We start from the raw sequence: 19354 nt of genomic DNA, 5'->3' as shown, positions 1-19354 counted from the left end.
GTGCATCCTGCGTAATCCTGCGATGGATTTCTTTTGAGTTGTGAAACTCGAGTGCTCGATGCCCAGTGGATGGTACGTTTTGTTTTTCTTTCATACCGTTTAATGGCATGATTTTAAGGGAGTCCAGCTCGTTATCATCTCCGTTTCTTTTTGTGACCTCGACGAAGGACGCAATACTCAGGACCTTGTCAAGTTCTTGCGGCGCCATTTGTTTCAAGATATTTCCAAGATGCCGGGACTAGCACCAACTTCATAAGACGTTCATTCATTCATTGTTTTGTGGAGCGGGGCGTATTTTGACTATGTTTATTCACAGCGACAGAGTTGAGCTCTTTTGTTGCTTCGTTTGAAACTACCGGAAACCTGGAAACATCTAACTTCTTGAGATGGCCCTGAATTTGTTGTTGTGTGGTTTTAGTTTGTTTATGTTTTACTGGACTCGGTATCATACGGATTTTGAGCAGAAGTTGAAGAAAAATCGCCAAAATATTCGTCAAAATGGACACTGAAAGTTGGAAACTTCCATTAAAGTAGGTGTTCAGCCTGAGGAAGCTCATAATCGTCATTTAGAAACTGTAATTAATTACATTCGTCAATTTTTTTTGGAAAAAAAAAAACAACAGTAACAACAAAGTTTTGGCAATAGTAGTTGCTAAATTCTCCATACAATGGCTTTTTGCCTCTCATTTTCTTGAAATTTTATTGTTTACTTTAAACTAATACTGAAATCTGATTGGTTGATTTGTTTTACTGTGCCATTCTCAATGGCTGAGAAAAAGATGCGATTTAGAGCAAAAAATAGTGCGATTCGTGAATAAATCGCACCATTGAGAGCCAATCAGATTGCAAGGATAACCAGTGATTTCAAAATGGATTTAATAAAAGTCTAAATCACTTATTTGTACCATAGAGCAATGCCTATAGGCAGTTCAGTGCAGGTATAGTATATGTCCTTAACAAAACACAACAAAGAAACTCATGTTGATACCAAATTCATAACAAGTTCAAGCAATAAGAAGAAATGAAAAAAATAAATTAAAAACTATATGGCTCTAGCTCCTGACGTTTGATCATATCATCATCCGAGCCATCAGCTGTCATCAGACAACATGAAGTACCCTTCATAAACACGAGTGAAGCAACAAAAAGGTCGAGGGACTGAACAGACAACGGCAAATGTACAAATAACACGAACCGTAGAAGTCGTGAAGGCTAGTAAACCCCATTTTACACTGTCAAGTTACTTTTAAATAGATAATGATCTTAATTCAGCAGTTTCTACCCATAAACTTTTACAGCAACCCCACTGATAAGGACCTAACTTAAAATTTTAGCCTTAATGGGTTCTTATGTGGAGGGGACTTAAAGTGAAAATTTTAGCCTAACAGGTTCTTAAAACCCAGGTTCTTATACGTGGGCTATTACTGTAATTTATAATTATTTATGTGATGGATCAACGAGCGAGAGTGGACAATTTGTTACTGTATAAAACAAATTGCCGTCTGGAAATTGCCATTTTCCATGTATCTGACCTGTCATTGGTCTGGAAGTTTGTCATAACATTGTCAAAGAAGCTGTGAGTCATTCAGTAAAAGTGCTCCTGTAAGAACCTACATGTAGTGATTATGAACCTGCAGGATATAATTTTGGCATTTAACCACCATTTTTGTAAAAAAAAATTGTCAAGCTTAAAAAGGGAAACAGGTTCTTGAAGCTAGTAAGTTTCGTTGCAGTGTATTGAACATGAGGAACCTGAAATAAATTACAGGATGCTGAGCAGGGAAGCTAGGTAAGTGGGGAGTCTTCAGCACCTTTATTTGGCTTCATTTTAATCAATTTTGGTTGCCGAAATTCCTGCCTGCTGGTGCTATTGCTAAAACGTTTGGGCCAAGTTAATTAACATGTACATGTAACAGTAGACTTTACCTCATTTCTATCATCACAATCTGCAGTTTCTTCACCAGAGTCCTGGTTAAATAGATCACCCTTGCAATATCTTCTTTAGTATTTGTTTCACCTTAAAGACAACATCATAATTATCCATAATTATCCTCGTAATCACATAGTCTGAGGTTCAATGAATAATATCAAGATTATCGCTGTGGCTATATGACTGGCAGCTACATGTAGTCAAGGTTTTAAAAATTTTAGAAAATTTTCTATGTAGTAACAACCTGAAAAAAAAAAAAAACGTTATAACAGGTGACTCCCACGTGGGGCAATCCTGCAGAAATCCTGACCGCTGGGCCATTACGGCCAGCTTCCAGTCAGTGGTATTACAAGCATGTATCATTTTACCATTATAATTAAAGAACATTGACCATAAACAGGGTAAGGGAATCTTGACTAGAAAACAGTTTTGTTCCAAATCACAAGTTGGTGTCTGTGTTAAATTGTCTTTGTGATTTGAAATTAGAAATTTCCTGTCTGTTTTAAATGCTGGGCATTTTGCTTCTGCTATTTCAGGATTTCAAAATTTCCACACGCTGCCATGCTTATTTTTGCAGAGCTTAATGGGAAATTACAACAATGTATGAGCTCAATGCGCTGTTGGAGCTAAATATTACAACACTGAGTTCTTTGTGATTTGTTCATGGTCTGTCAAGCATGTGTAAATTTTGTGCTGAAATTTAGCCTCGTAGTGAAGGGAAAAGATACAGACAAAAATAATATTACCTTCGGTTTCACATTCAAGTGTATTTAAAAGAGGAGCAACTCCGTCATCTTCATCTTCCTTGTCAGATCGGTCAGATTCATCGGGCAACCAAAGTTTACGGCGGCGTTTCCGAGTTTGAGTATCACACTGTGTTCTTGCATGTCGTCGGTAAGAAGAAGAATGTGCAAGAGTCTTTCCACAAGTATCGCACTGATTGGTGAAGAAAGAAACCGGGGTTTCGGCACTTAAAGAAGGAAACTCTGGGTTAAAAGACACAGAAGCCATCTTTACACGAGATTGTTTATACACAACGATCCTCGATTCCGCGCGAAACACGCGCGAACGCATGCAAATTTTCATGCGCACGCATGTGAGAAGTCTAACATTCCCCACGTCATGAATTATTGCGTGGAACGTCCAATCAGATCTCCACAACTATAATCGCGGGATGTTTGATCTCTCTTGACAACTCACCTTCACAAGCTCGCCGAAATTCAGTTGTGTTTGAGTTCCCTTCGATCACCGAAACCTGTGCTTTCATCTGCTTTCATTGTTTTCATACGTGTACGGTCGCAATGGCTACGAACCAGAGCAGTGCAGCACAAGAGAGACAACTTATTCTCATGGAGAGAATGAACAGGCGGCTCGATTCGATTTTGGAAGGCCAAAAGAAACTGGAAGAAAACAATAGGAACCTTCAGCTCGAAAACACGAAGTTAAGGAACGAACTTGCTAAGCAAGAACGAGTTATGAAGAACAAACGAGCTTCGAAAAGCAGAGCATCTAGTGTGGAAATCCCTAACGATTTAAAGGTAAAGTGTATTTTAATCTTCTAAAGATCTTAGAAATTGCTTTCGATCTAGGGTCGTTGCCTTTGTTTCAAACTTTCTCACGGGCTACAATGTAGATCACAAAACAAAGTAGACGCCAAAAAACGTGTCTTCAAAGACACCGCCAAGCTTGCCATTATGAATATCCAGATCACAGCTTTCAAATGAGAAAAGATCATTGAAAAGGAAAGGACTTATGGTAATTATAAATGTAAGTGAACAGGCTTAATGGTAGACAAGTCCTACCCTCGGGAAAGGATAGGAAAGTCAGGTTGTTGTTATGTTTATTGATCGTAACTCTGCAATGTTGGGATGCAAGGCTGATTTACAAGTTCAGTTAGTGTGCTATTCAGGAACATTGCTGAGCTTATTGCTTTCCTCATCCAGGCTTGAGTTGTGTTTCAGGAAGTCAGGAAGCTTGGTTTGTTATTTTATTCTTTTTTTTATGATCCTGATAACCTGTTGGTCCTCAAGAATTTTTAAAACACTCTACCTGTTTACTATCAATGATATATATTCTATGCAACTGGAAAAGGTGTCGTAAGTTTCTTAGTTCCAAGAAAGAAATTCCATTTTATTCTCAAGCAGGATGGCTTGGATTTTTAAGATGGAGGGATAATATGATAAAACCTCTACTAAGCTTGTTAAGCAGAACAGTTGAGTCACAGTTGACAGAGAGACTTAAAGTGAACGTTTCTTGATTTTTAGTGCAGAGTGCACTATTGGGATGGTTATGGGAGCTGCCTGCCGCTAAGGAACTAAGGCGGTATGGCGCTATGGCGCTATGGCGCTATGGCGCTATGGCGCTATGGCGCTATGGCGCTATGGCGCTATGGCGCTATGGCGCTATGGCGCTATGGCCCTATGGCGCTATGGCGCTATGGCCCTATGGCGCTAAGGTGTAAACTTTAATGTTTGTCTAATTAATTAATTTCAATTAATTAATTAGTCTAGAGGCAAGGAAGTAATGGGGGTAGGGTGGGAAAGGTACATGTGTACTCTACGTAAAACACATTTCCTCGCCGTCACTTAGCTTTGAACATCGCAAAGCTATATATTTGTTTCAGGTAACCCCTTGCTCTCCTTGTGGTACCATTCTCCTTAGAACAAAACCAATTTGCCCTAAACGCATGCGTAGATTAGTTAGCGTTCGTGGCTTCTATATTACGTGAAGGACACATTGCATAGGAATCGCGCACAAATGTTGAGCGGTTTTCCTTATGGTAGAGCTCAACATGTAAGACGCATGCATTCTAGCGTCGTTAATGTTGTACACTATCTTTCCGCGCGGTATTTTATATATCATGTCATGTGACCAAGGACGGCAGTTGTTTTTCAGGTAGCGCCAATTGTCCCTTTTTATTGCAAAAGTGAAACGTTACTGTGGCTGCGTAGCTTTAAGAATTACACACAGGTCCGTTCAACAAATATCATCTGTTGTTTTCAATCTACAATAGTGTGCTTGTCAGGGTTCAAATGTATTGCTTCTCCTTAGCGGCTTGTTTATTTCTTGCCTTAATTGTGTCTGTAAGAGAGACCAAAAAGTTCCCAAGTTAGTGGCTTTAATACTCCGCAAATTGTAAATTTGTAACAAAAGAAACCAGGAAAATGCTCAAATATTGCTGCAGACACCGTGGCACCTAATGAAAGCGCAAATTAATTTAATCAGCCTTTGAGGAAATCATTCATATCGGCCAGGTAGCGCTGTTTATCTTCAATACTTTTCGTTGAAACGCTTCTCAGCCATCAATATCGTTGTGTGTTAATTTTGAATTGTTTTATTGTTAACAACAAGGGTGGCAACAGAAAAAGAAAATGGTATTTCGTGACTATCTGATAATTAAATTAGTTCTTGTTCATCGGTAAAAATTTGCACTTTTAGTAAAACATCGTTTCTGTTCCGTTTCTTCATCACTACATCAGATATTTAACTTTCTTTCATTTATCTCCGAAAAACAAGGACATCTTCCGTATGTTTTGGAGAAAACAAGGATTTCATATTACATGCCTTTGCGAGGAAAACAAAGGTGTCAAGTTACAAAGTTGGTGTGAAGAGCTAAATTGTCACGTTTGCTGCTTCAGCGTATTATTGAATTTAAAATGAACGAAAATCAACGTAAAACACCAGTAGTAATTAATTTGTGCGTAATTTTTGGACCTTGAATGAAAATACAACCTTGAAACATACACACTGCAAAGGGGAAAAGCCGTAGCAGACTACCAAGGTAGACACAAACCGGAAGTGAACCGAGCAGGGGTGAGTACTTATGGGACTACGGTACCAGAGCTATCAATTGCGCTCTGCACTATCTGAGATTGTCTCACTAGTTCAAGTTACAGATTATTTACGACATTTTTTTATTATTTTTCAGAAGCGGTTTCGGTTCATCTACTGAAAGATGGTTGAAAAGAAAACTACACAAGGCTTCATTGTTGATGAGGAGTATGTTTACAATTATGAATTTGTTTACAATTTGTTTATTTAGCCTGCGTACAGCTGCCCACACTGAAAATCAGACAGGTGTCTGCATATTATTGTTGATAATCATGGCCCTCGCAAATAATTATTCATGCATTAAAACCATCAGTGTCACAGCCTGTGATGGGACATACAGGACAAGAAAGAAAATAGCTTTAATTTGCCTTTGCCCTGTTCATACACTGTAGATAACAAATCATCACTCACAAGTGAAGAATGTAAGAATTTCCATTGTGATTTCTGAGACCAAATGACCCCTGAAAGATGATAAACTGTATGGTTATCTATAGTTCATGTAACTGATGAGAGTTTGTCACTTTGTCCACATGTAATTTTATAATATTACCTTAGCTATTATTGAATGAACCATTCTGTTTTCTGACAGTCTACAGTCAGAGGGAAACCAGGGCATCCTTTCAAGAATTAAGGAAATTTTGAAAAAGGACCATGGTGGAGAAAACTGCCCATGGACAGATTTGCAAATGGAAGGTAGGCTATACATGTAATTACAAAGGATCAATTTTTGTAGTTTTACAAGAACAAAAATACAATTATAGGTCCTCTGATAGAGCCAAAAGCAAACAACTGAAAGTGTGCAGATAAAAAGTATTGAGTGACTTTTCATCCTAGAAGCTTTTAGTTAAGGCCTTGTGTGCCGCAGGCTACAAAGGGCAACGAGTGAGTGAGTTAGTTATCCTATACACCAGGTGTAGTCAATCAATAAAAATCGCTATCAGAAATCAATCGATTCAACTGGTATCAATCAATATCAATCACCGATTGTTGTCAATTGATATCGGCAATCAGTGACAATCGATAACTCACTGAAAAATTTCTTTACCGATTGCTGTCGATTGGCAAAATCGATGACAATCGATAATTCCTGTGTTCAGGAATATCGACTGTTATCAGTTTATAAAAAATTGACAAAAATCACCCAGACTATTACATGTAAAAGATGGCTTTGTTATTGTGTAAAACAAGACCTGGAACAACACGAGATGTTCATCTTCAGTATACTAGTGTACTAGATTATATTTTCCTTTTGGTCTACTCCAACATCTATTCTTACATTTGTTTCCCAATACAAATAATTGAAATCACTAGAACACTGACTCTGTTGTTTATTTTGGTTCATCTTACTGCCTACACTACAATGAGACTGGAGGGTTTTTCGCTGCTACTCTTGGCTGAGCTTTCTCCGGTTTCCTAAACTAGCAAAGAAATATTTAAAACCCAAAATGCTTCTGCCAGTTGTGTAAATTCTTGTTATGTTGTCAGTCACTGTAAAAGATACGCAGGCTATGATAAATCAACTCAATAAAACTATTATATAGGCAAATTTTGTCAACTGGTGTAACTTGTAAAAGGACAAAAATATTTCTAATAATCGATACCAATCAAATAATCAGTTGCTATAGATTACTATTGCCAATCGATAGCTCACAACTTTTTTTCTTCATCGATTGTTATGAATCGATTAATATTGATTATTGGTTTATCAATTGGCTATGCCTAGTATACACCACTAGAGAGCTTGTCGATAGGCTCTAATCATACCAAGAGATTCAACATGTTATGGTGCTTTGGATCCTTCTTATTCCTATGTAGAAGATGCATGTATTTAATGTTGATTCTTTTTACCTCAACAGCTCAGTTCTATCGCTACTTCAAAACTCTTAAAGAAAGAGACCAAAGGATAAAGAAAGGGAAAAAGGAGGAGCACAAAGAGAAGTGCAAAAGGAATAGACGTCTGCTAAATGTAAGTTTTACATGTACATGTATACTGATACAGAAGTGAATTTAGTGAGCGGTGAATGATATTTAATCATGGGGTTTACTTATTTTTGATGGATCCTGTAAAAGTGAACACCAATGTCATGTTACACAATATTGCATGTTATACCAACATAAAGAGTTTACCCTGCATTCTATCAACTATAGATTTAGGACATTATCATGGCATCATGGTATCTTTGCTCTTTTTTGGTGCTTTAATATGAAATGTAAATAAACCCCAATCAACCCAGTTTGTTTTATTTTAAGCCTTTTTAGGATATATTATCTTCCAGATACATGTATGACACATTTAATTTCATACACCACTACACTTTTGCAATTATTGAACATCTAAGTAACCATTTTTTTTATTTCATTAGAAACTGGATAGACGTTGCTCTAGCTTTGAATTTATAAAAGAAACCATGTCACCCAGAGAGAGGCAGCTAACAATGGAGATCTTGTACATGGACTATATGAGCAGTGAAGAATCTGAATATGAGGACCAGGAAGACAACATCACGGGAGAGAAGGAGAGGAAACTTGTTGGTTATGCTAAGAGAAAGTTTTCATGGGAAAGGACAAGTCTCACGAGCATCAAAGCAAAGCTGGACAAAGCCCATCGTAACAATCTAACTTCGCATGCAAGGGCAATGGCAAAACCTAGGCATTCTGGTGGCATGTCAGGCAGACCTGCTCCTGATGGCCCAGCTTGAGCTGTCAGGCAGCAGGTCAGTACTGACTGATACCTGACAATCATTAGTGACCCGTTAGTATAGATAATCAAATGGTGACAAGTGAGATTAGAAAATAATTTCATGCACATTTTTTCAAAACTCTTGTAATTGGAATTTTGACAAAATGGAAGTGAAATAATTGTATACCATTTGATTACCTATTAATATCATGGGTGACAAATCACACTTTTTGCAATCATGGATTTTTGACATGTTTATAAAATGGAGAAGTTTCATGCCAGACATTGCTATGGAAATTTTAAAATAATTATTTCACATGTGATTATAAGTAAAGACTGAAATTTCATGCAAAATTAAGGAGTGACTTGTCAACCATGATATTATCAGTGTAGTTTATGTCACTCGTGACTGTGTGTACCCTTCCTTCCCCTACAAAATTAAATAGCTGCAAGGTTACAAGCACTGGCTACCCCAGATCATCATTTGAATAACTTCTGCTTGCTTTGGTTGCAAAATAAAATTGTGACAGTGAGACATTCAAAGTTTTATTTGACTTTGTGAAACAGGGAAGTGTTAGCTTCCTTATTGGAGAGTTGAATTTTGTGTTTCAACTTCATTTGACTTTGCCTAAGTGCTTGTGCCTAGAGTAGTGAAAAAGAGACCAAGGCATATCAAAAAGCCTCAAGCCATTCTCACACTGAGCACTTAAGAATAATATAATTACTAGAATTACTATCACCTACTTAAGTTTATATTTTTATCATAGACAAGTTCAGTTTCAATTAAGGAAGGGGAGAGTGGGGCATAAACTTCTAATAAGCCAATAATGGCCCCTCCCCTCAGGTGTAAGCCTAACACATAGAGGTTAACACTACAGACATTGCACTCTTTAATCTGAGTGTATTTTGGTATTTTATTTTGTAGAAAGTTAAGAGTAGTTCTGTTAATTTAAGCCTACAAGAAGTATGCTTTCATTCTATTCAAGAAAGCAAACATTGCAGATTATTTTTTTAGTAACCTGTGATCAATGGTTAGCAGATAGGAGAATTTTGTTATGTAAAAGTTATATACACATGGTACTTGACATAGGATTATTTATTACCTTTGGAATTTAATCTTCACGATCATATGCTGTGAATAAAAGACACTTGAAAAAGAAAAAACTGTTATTGTGTACAAACATGGGTGGTATTTCAGTAAATAACTGGGTTGGTGTTTCTACAAACAATTGTAATCACGAAAACAACTGAGTTGATTACAGCAAATCACTATCCAATATTATCATTATTATTAATTAAAAAAAGAAAATGAAGAGGCAAATTTTGAGCCAGTATTTCCATAAACATGACAACAAAGAACAGACTGAATTGAAGAAGTTCTGTTTACATCAATTAAGCAGCTCTTGAAAATGAGTTTCAGACAAGTTTAATTGCCATCATTAATAGAGCATTAAAACAGCGCTGACGAATAAGTTTCTTTTACTGCGATTAAACATTACTTAAAAAGAACGTTTCAGCCAAGTTTAAGTTCTATTCAATGTAACTTAAACGAATGTGTTGGTTTAAACACGTTTAATGTCACCTTAAACCGACATTAAGGTTTAGCCTTAAGGTAGTATAAGTTATGTTTAAGTGAAAATTAAACCTAGGTTTAAATGTCTTAAACATCAACTTAAACCGACTAAACTTGAGTTTAAGACATGTTTAATCCATGTTTAAGTAGACTTAAATAATTTTTTTGTCCTTGTGACACTAAAAGTTTTCCAGTCACTCCCATCGTTGATTGAAACTTTTATATTTGAAAGTTGAAGCCTGCTGAGACAAGGCTCATTTGCTCTATGGCCCCTTGTCCATGAACTACAAACTACCAGTAGCTGGAATCTAGCATCTGGTCGAAGTTTGTCACATTCACAGTGCCAATAAACAGTTCTTTGGAATTGGCAAGGTTTAAGCCTTCTCAGCCCTTCATGATGAGCTCAGGCACCAGCAAATGAACCAAAACACAGCAATTTAGCTATAGTTTTGCCCATCTTTGAGGTAATGTGGCAAACGATTCTTCCGATCACAAAAAGAATGCAAATGAACTGACTGCAGTCACGTGAGCAGCTGCCATGTGACAAAATATCTGCATGCTGTACCGAGTCCCTCATCATGACTTTTGCTCAGAAAGGGGTGTTTAAAATCCCCCCCCCCTCTCAAATGTTAAACAAAATCTTCAGATTCTTATATATTTCCTTGACTATTGAGGCACCTTAAGGAATTAACTTGATCGAAACTCGAACAAACATGCATTTTCTTTGTCAGGGTTTTTTCGGAAATAGAGCCTCCCAATCCCTCCCCCCTAAAATCTACGAGAGTAGATGCGGAAGAGGCGAATTGACCGCGCGCGGCCTCTCGCGTTCCGTCTCATTCTTTTTGCACATGCTACGCAAGCTATTCTTATGGAAGTTGTATGGGCAGACCATATGTTTGAATGGTGAAAATGAGGTCACTTTTCAAACAATTGTATCCCTCGTTAATTTTGTTGTTACTGTTTTGATATTGAATACTCATAGTGATTTTTTACAAAGCACAGCCCACCAAATGTTCAGATACGCATCAGTTCATAAAAACTAGCTTCATCTGTTACAATTAGTTGTTACACGTTGGTTTATGTTTTTGACAATTGTAAATGCGAGTTTGAGGGTGCTGACCATTATGTTCCATGGTTAAGCCAAACCTTTATTCTCACTCTAATGCATTACAGCGCTATGACGATAGAAAAAATTATTCTATTTTTGAACTTTTTCATGAGATCATTCACATTCTGATAATCATGAGAGTTACATCACATAATAGTCAGTCACTAGTACAAACACGCTATCTGTTACCACAGAGGTTACCTCCAATGTAAAAATAAAACAAAAATAAAACAGAAAAATCGTTGAAATTATACAATCACTTTTCTCTTACATATTGTAGTTACGTTGTTGATATTATTTTTTATTTACAAATTAACTTATCCATCGCCACAGCAAATGGTTCGATTGAGTTCGATTACCGACTAAAGTTCAATAACAAATACCAGTAGCAGAGCCACATGCAGTCTCCGACTGCCTATTTTTTAGTTTGGGAGGCAAACGAATTCAGTTGGATGAATACCGTCCCAGCGGTTGCCTCTATTTGGAAAGTCACACTTCAATTAAATTGATTCACTCTGGTCATGCATCAGTAACCGACTCGTCCTAGGACGTCTCTTATGTGAGAGACGACTAGGCAATATAGCTCGTTATATTGTGAACATTGTTTTGGAACAAAACCACCAGTGGCACAGTGTATGTGAAATAGAAGATATTCTTCAATATTCTTACCTAGTTTTTATGGTCTTTGCAATATTTTTTAGCTACTTTATTATTGGTTTTGTTTTGTATACAGGGCTGTCCTGAAAACCACTCATGTGACGAATGCACCTTATTTAAAAATTGTTCTTATCATAAATTGTTCTTATTTTATTTGAAAGTTAAAACGATGTGGGGAAACCCTATTGCCAAAGACTAGAGTAAAATAGATGAAAGAAACTAACAGGCCACCAGTGGAATCAGCTTGTCAGTGGGCTGCTCTTGACACAAAAAAGGTACTAAATAAGAGGGAAAAAAAATCTAATCTTTCTCCTTTAACCACCACTGTATCAAGGACGGTAATCTCGTTCCCCAATATCTCGGCCGTAAATTCAATAGTACGGTGGAAAGGGGGTTGTTAAGAATGGCTGACTGTTAGGATCGAGAACCGCCGGTCAACGACCCATTTGGCAAATCGCTCATATTTTGCCCAAAGATACCCTTAGGTGACCTAATTCTAAAAATCATATTTCAAGGTTCCAGCGAATTTTTATTTTTCAGAAATTCGCGAAAATTTGAAAGCGCGGTCAAAGTGCGGTTTTTCGTGTAATAAAATGACCGAAATAAGGTGCGAGGACGAAGCGCTGGTAAAGTCTTAAAATAAATTCTATTGACTTCAAACTTCACACAAATGTGGAACAACCACTCTAATTTATTCCTCGTTTCAAACTAATATCAGAGATGTTGATATAGTTGTTTTCCGAACCATTTTAAAAACACCTATGAAGCGTGTGAAAAATAACGGCAAAATATAGGTCATGTTTAACAGCATAAAAATGCATCTGGTACCTCACTTTCCAATTATTTTACTTTACAGCCTAGAAATATCATTATTAAACATATATCATGCCAAGTTTCATTGTGTTGGGCGCAAATAACACAATAATTATACACGAACAAGAGACAAATCAGTTTCAACGGCGAAAGTAAAAGGCCATCATTCATTAAAATCCCGTCAATTCACTGCTATCAATAGAAACATAATGTCCACTACATAGAAACTGTTTTTAGACGTTTTCGAAACATTGCGCGTTAACTTTGTTTAATTTCCTGTCCGCCGTCATGTCTAGTCTGTCATCGCGTGTATTTCCTTAATGTAAACAACACTGTGAATGGTTTTCACGACAAACGCAAGAGATTTCCTGTAACCTTAATGTTTTCGGTTCACCAAAACGCTTTAAGTTCGTTAAGACACAATAATGGGTCAACTTGGAATGCTGTTTAGCATTAAGGACGTTAAAGGACTGTAAATTAATCGAGTTGAAATATCTTGAAGCAAATCAAAATCGCGCCCTTATTCTAGTTTGGCAAACAGCCGACCTCCGTTCAAGTTCAAGAAGTCGAGAGGTTAATTCGGCAATGTATTACCGGTACAACAACAAAATCAAACCGAGGTCACAAAAGCGTAAGTTTAAAAGTACAGTGGCAAGTTCCAAATAAATTTCGCCTATATAAAATGGAAACAAGAAGTGAAACGCTCTGACCCGAAACAAATAAACAAAATATTAATACGAACTAATTTAATCCGAAAATGTTACAGAAAACATACCTAAAAGCCGTCGATTCCCCTCAATACCACTCCACATTGCCTTAAAGAGCCCAAGCTTTCTGCTGTAAGAATCAGGGGCCTCAGGAATCTGTTTTTATCATATCGGCAACCATGCTGCGTGGCTGATATTCGAGACTCAGTAAAAGTTGCCACACAACCGTACGAGCAGCCCAGTCACGCTTTCACTGCTCTTGCGCAAATGTTCAACATTTCGCAATTTACCTAAACCGATTACAAGTTTAAAGTAGTGACAGTAGATTGAAATGCGCTTCTTAAAGCTGACCTATCCAGGAGCAATTATTTCTTGTTCTTGAATGGCTCTTAGTTGTAGCTATAGTCGGGAAGGGGGGGGGGGGGGGGGGAATGGGGTGCTCCTGGAAATTTCGGATATCTGTATGCAGTGGAAGATTAAGTGGTCTCCAGCTCTTAACGCCAACACTGACACACCAGATGATTAAATTAGTTCGTATTAATATTTTGTTTATTTGTTTCGGGTCAGAGCGTTTCACTTCTTGTTTCCATTTTAGAAAGGCGAAATTTATTTGGGACTTGCCACTACACTTTTAAACTTACACTTTTGATGACCGCGGTTTGATTTTGTTGTTGTACCGGTAATACATTGCCGAATTAACCTCTCGACTTCTTGAACTTGAACGGAGGTCGGCTGTTTGCCAAATTAGAATAAGGGCGCGATTTTGATTTGCTTCAAGATATTTCAACTCGATTAATTTACAGTCCTTTAACGTCCTTAATGCTAAACAGCACTCCAAGTTGACCCATTATTGTGTCTTAACGAACTTAAAGCGTTTTGGTGAACCGAAAACATTAAGGTTACAGGAAATCTCTTGCGTTTGTCGTGAAAACCATTCACAGTGTTGTTTACATTAAGGAAATACACGCGATGACAGACTAGACATGACGGCGGACAGGAAATTAAACAAAGTTAACGCGCAATGTTTCGAAAACGTCTAAAAATAGTTTTTATGTAGTGGACATTATGTTTCTATTGATAGCAGTGAATTGACGGGATTTTAATGAATGATGGCCTTTTACTTTCGCCGTTGAAACTGATTTGTCTCTTGTTCGTGTATAATTATTGTGTTATTTGCGCCCAACACATTGACATAGATTTTCATTTTTCTCAAAGGGAAATACTGCGAGTTCGAGCATGAAACTTGGCATGATATATGTTTAATAATGATATTTCTAGGCTGTAAAGTAAAATAATTGGAAAGTGAGGTACCAGATGCATTTTTATGCTGTTAAACATGACCTATATTTTGCCGTTATTTTTCACACGCTTCATAGGTGTTTTTAAAATGGTTCGGAAAACAACTATATCAACATCTCTGATATTAGTTTGAAACGAGGAATAAATTAGAGTGGTTGTTCCACATTTGTGTGAAGTTTGAAGTCAATAGAATTTATTTTAAGACTTTACCAGCGCTTCGTCCTCGCACCTTATTTCGGTCATTTTATTACACGAAAAACCGCACTTTGACCGCGCTTTCAAATTTTCGCGAATTTCTGAAAAATGAAAATTCGCTGGAACCTTGAAATATGATTTTTAGAATTAGGTCACCTAAGGGTATCTTTGGGCAAAATATGAGCGATTTGCCAAATGGGTCGTTGACCGGCGGTTCTCGATCCTAACAGTCAGCCATTCTTAAGACGTGGCTCGCACTTAACCTGTACGATTTGCTGAATCTTAAATCATTCTATATAAGCTGATCAATGTAATGAACAAACAGATTAACCCAAGCGTCTATAACGCCGCCATATGAAATTCCTGGTGCAATATATAATTAATCAGTGAGATGTCATCTGTGACCTTCATTTGATTAGTCACGTAAGGTACTCACAAGACTCGCCTCCGTCAAATGGCATAAACTGTAGTCTGTACTAAACGTGGAACTGATTCATAATTCTGGTTTCAGTATATTTGCTGTTTATGTATGTGATAACGATTTTTCGAACCAAATTGTTTTCTTCACCGTTTTCGGGGTGTGAGTTTCGGAGTGCGTCTACATAGAGTGCAACACAGTATCCGGTTCCTAAACGAGACCAAGCGATGATAACACAACGGTTTTAATAATGCCCATAAAGCCCGCCATTACAAGCCGTAAAACAAAAATACCTCTATCCTGGATACATCTCATTCTACGGAGCAAGCCCGAAAAGCCTCGGCTATGACATCATAACATCGTTACATAGAGTTTTCACTCTTTAGTATCAGGTTTTTCAGAAGCTTTTATCTATAGATGGAGGAGGTTTAGAGAAAGATTTCCCCGGTTTATAGTTTATTTTTGGACATTTTCTAGCAAAATCTGAACTGAGATGAATGAAAAATACATTGCGGTGCCAACTGGGGTTTAGCTGGGAAAACTGGGGAGACGTGATGAACGTCGGGTAACTTTCCTGACACAACCCGTGCGATGCCACAAGAGCGGAAAGGATTAAAAAATGTATGGAGCTACTCGATAAGTCTGTATGTTAATTCGATGTGTGACATAAACTGAATTACTATCTAGATTTCTCACAGTCGAGGTTTAAAAATGGGGTAACCGCTGCGTTCAACTTTATTGAACGAATATCAGCAAACTTGTTGGTTTATTCAGAACCAATCGGTAGAGCGCATAGTCATTCTTTGGTTATTCTGTAAATTGAGATTTTTACGGGTATATTTATTATGAAAATAATAAAACTACGACGTTTCGAAGTCATCTTGACTCCATTATCAAGTAGAGGTGGTAGCTCTCGAAACTACAGCTAACACCTCTACTTGATGATGGAGTTAAGATGACTTCGAAACGTCGTAGTTTAATTCTTTTAATATTCATTATCAAATGTATTTCTAAATGTACTCTTATTAAATTTATTATTATTAAGATAAATCTTAACTGGAACGTAGTCGAAAGTACTGAGCATGTGCACTGCTTAACGTGTCATATACCTAACACACGATGACGAATTGGACTCCACCAGATGTTCTCTCCCGAAGAATGAGGACTTTCAACCACGAGATTAAGTATCACACATGAAATATATACTCTAAACTTTAATTTCTACACTAAACTACATGTAAGTGAATACGATTTAAAAACTATCTTTACAAAATCACAGTGTTCTTTTACTTTCTCTGTAGCTGAAGTCCTTAGTACTGAACTGTCGTAAATGTTAATGCCTATCCAGAGTCACAACTGTCTTACTCTGAGCTTGTGGCATGGGCACCCACAACAAAAGCGGGAGTAGGCTTTTCAGAACAAAACTGAGCTATTGTTGCAGGCCTGGCAATCAAATGTATTCAAAAGGCAGCGTCTCAATTGGCCAAGTCAGCCGATAAAACAGTCATTCAGCTGCGAGATCCTCAATATTTGCATACAAAGTGTTGTCATACTCTTTGAGGTTGACGTAGGTCTGGAAAAGAAAGGTAAAGAATTATTAGTAGGCTGTTATTTTCTCGGGCAAATTGACAGCCACAGAGACGACGAAAGCTACAAACGAATAGTAAAAACATAATCCATTATATAATTATCAAAAAAGGCCTGAACCCCAGCTGCAAAAAAGGTTTTCAATTATATTTTGGAAGTCTTGATGTTTTAGCCTAAGTAAACAGTCGTCGTTTCGTATAAATTTTACTGGTCGTCGACGAAACTGACGTCAAAACTGATAACGTAACCCGGCACTACCCATTTCCGACACATTTGCCTTTTCATAGCTTAGTGTTCGGGAGAATTTCGTAGCATTATTTCGGCTGTATTTTGGGGTGAAGTAACAGAGCCCTGTCAGTGGTAAACAGCTCGGCCTTCTGTATGCGGGTTTTTATGACCATGTTTCAGGAATTGAAGACACAACGAAACCGGTTATGACTAAAATAAAAACTATATATAATGATATTTTCCTCAGGGACAAAGTATAAGCCAAAAAACAAGAAAGCCTCTGGCGCTAGTTAGATCGCAGACAGTGTTAATTTTGGATCACTACGGATCGGAAGGAAGGAAATATAGGCGATCGAGTATGCACCCAGAAGAAGACTTGAGTTCATAATCAAATGAAAAAAATGAATTGATGGTCTGGTTGACTTCAATTGAGTATGAATAGTATAGAATAATCTTTAAAAGAATAAAGAATAAAAACTCCAGAATATCCAAAATTTGTTTATAGATATTCCCCTGCCACGTTTCCGCCGCGTCTGAAAATCGTTACCATCAGTATATTTACTACATTTTTGTAAACTGCAATTATCACCAGGCGGCCAATCACTTTAACAAACAGTGATTGCTTGGAGCAAAGTATTGATTTACGTGAGTGCTTATTGGATTACATGCATGTATTAAGGCATAGGATGCAAAGCTGTGATAAAAGTCGAACCAAAGACTTACAAACTAATACCAAAGGGAAAATAAACATTATCAAATTTGCGTTACTGAACATAAATGACAGGTTACAAAGAGTGCTTTCAGCTGAGTTTACCCTGTGGTTTTTTTCCATTTCTTTCATCGTTTCCTTTAGTTTGGCAAACGTTGGTCGATCGCTGGGATTTTCTTCCCAACATTTTACCATAGTCCACTGGAAAAGTTGAAAATTTACAGAGTATGTAAATAACATGTAATTAACATGTAAATAATCAAAAAAAGACTGTAAAGAATAATTTACATGATTTTTCCCCTTTTGCATGTTTTGGAGGTTTCATGTAAATAACATGTAAATATTTTAAGTGAAACATGTAAATGATGAAGAAAACACTGTAAATGTTTCAAAGCAAAGGGCTAAGATCATGTAAATAACATGTAAACTGTTCCTGCAAATACTGTAAATAGCCTGTAAATTTCTTGTGATTCAACCTGAAAACCCGTAAATAACATGTAAATTTAATACAGGGAGGGTGCCATAATACTGTAAATAACATGTAAATAAAAAAGGGGAGGCTGTAAACAACATGTAAATAAAAAAAGGGAGGCTGTAAATAACATGGAAAATGAAAACAGGAGCCTGTAAATAACATGTAAATCGAAGAAGGGAGCCTGTAAATAACATGTAAATCAAAAAAGGGAGCCTGTAAATAACGTGTAAATCGAAGAAGGGAGTCTGTAAATAACATGGAAATCAAAAAAGGAGCCCATAAAGAACATGTAAATCGAAAAAGAGAGCCTGTAAATAACATGTAAATCGAAAAAGGGAGCCTGTAAATAACATGTAAATCGAAAAAGGGAGCCTGTAAATAACATGGAAATTGAAAAAGGGAACCTGTAAATAACATGTAAATTGAAAAGGGGAGCGTGTAAATAACCTGTAAATTGAAAAAGGGAGCCTGCAAATAACCTGTAAATTGAAAAAGGGAGCCTGTAAATAACATGTAAATCGAAGAAGGGAGCCTGTAAATAACATGTAAATCAAAAAAGGGAGCCTGTAAATAACGTGTAAATCGAAGAAGGGAGTCTGTAAATAACATGGAAATCAAAAAAGGAGCCCATAAAGAACATGTAAATCGAAAAAGAGAGCCTGTAAATAACATGTAAATCGAAAAAGGGAGCCTGTAAATAACATGTAAATCGAAAAAGGGAGCCTGTAAATAACATGGAAATTGAAAAAGGGAACCTGTAAATAACATGTAAATTGAAAAGGGGAGCGTGTAAATAACCTGTAAATTGAAAAAGGGAGCCTGCAAATAACCTGTAAATTGAAAAAGGGAGCCTGTAAATAACATGTAAATCGAAAAAGGGAGCCTGTAAATAACATGAAAATCGAAGAGAGCCTGTAAATAACATGTAAATCGAAAAAGAGAGCCTGTAAATAACATGTAAATCGAAAAAGGGAGCCTGTAAATAACATGGAAATCGAAAAAGGGAGCCTGTAAATAACATGTAAATCGAAAAAGGGAGCCTGTAAATAACATGGAAATCGAAAAAGGGAGCCTGTAAATAACATGGAAATTGAAAAAGGGAACCTGTAAATAACATGTAAATTGAAAAGGGGAGCGTGTAAAT

The 19354-nt window shown here is 37.0% G+C and overlaps 2 protein-coding genes and 3 pseudogenes across 4 annotated transcripts in view; 1 reads left to right on the top strand and 4 right to left on the bottom strand.

Annotated features, from left to right (window-relative positions):
• LOC149109387 (uncharacterized) overlaps nucleotides 1–2977 on the bottom strand; it is a 6648-nt pseudogene extending 3671 nt beyond the window's left edge.
• Nucleotides 1–19354, bottom strand: part of LOC149109381 (uncharacterized) — a 124329-nt gene that overhangs the window by 66951 nt on the left and 38024 nt on the right. The window lies entirely within an intron of this gene.
• LOC149109382 (uncharacterized) overlaps nucleotides 1–19354 on the bottom strand; it is a 78325-nt pseudogene that overhangs the window by 30728 nt on the left and 28243 nt on the right. The window lies entirely within an intron of this gene.
• Nucleotides 3164–8645, top strand: LOC149109386 (uncharacterized; annotated as a pseudogene). Its single transcript, XR_016208652.1, has 5 exons — nucleotides 3164–3468; nucleotides 5859–5929; nucleotides 6351–6454; nucleotides 7618–7727; nucleotides 8125–8645. The product of XR_016208652.1 is annotated as an uncharacterized LOC149109386 (transcript).
• LOC149109383 (proto-oncogene tyrosine-protein kinase receptor Ret-like) overlaps nucleotides 16411–19354 on the bottom strand; it is a 29745-nt gene continuing 26801 nt past the window's right edge. The window contains exon 15 of the mRNA XM_089293714.1: nucleotides 16411–16784. Coding sequence (XP_089149840.1) covers nucleotides 16700–16784 — 85 coding nt within the window. The 3' untranslated portion in view covers nucleotides 16411–16699. The remainder of the gene's footprint in view (nucleotides 16785–19354) is intronic.

This window comes from Orbicella faveolata, unplaced genomic scaffold (assembly GCF_042242905.1).
Source record: "Orbicella faveolata isolate gen_17 unplaced genomic scaffold, um_ofav_v1 contig_25, whole genome shotgun sequence".
Lineage (NCBI taxonomy): Eukaryota > Metazoa > Cnidaria > Anthozoa > Scleractinia > Merulinidae > Orbicella > Orbicella faveolata.
The sequence above is the reverse complement of the archived record's forward strand: the minus strand, read 5'-3'. Positions and strand labels throughout refer to the sequence as shown.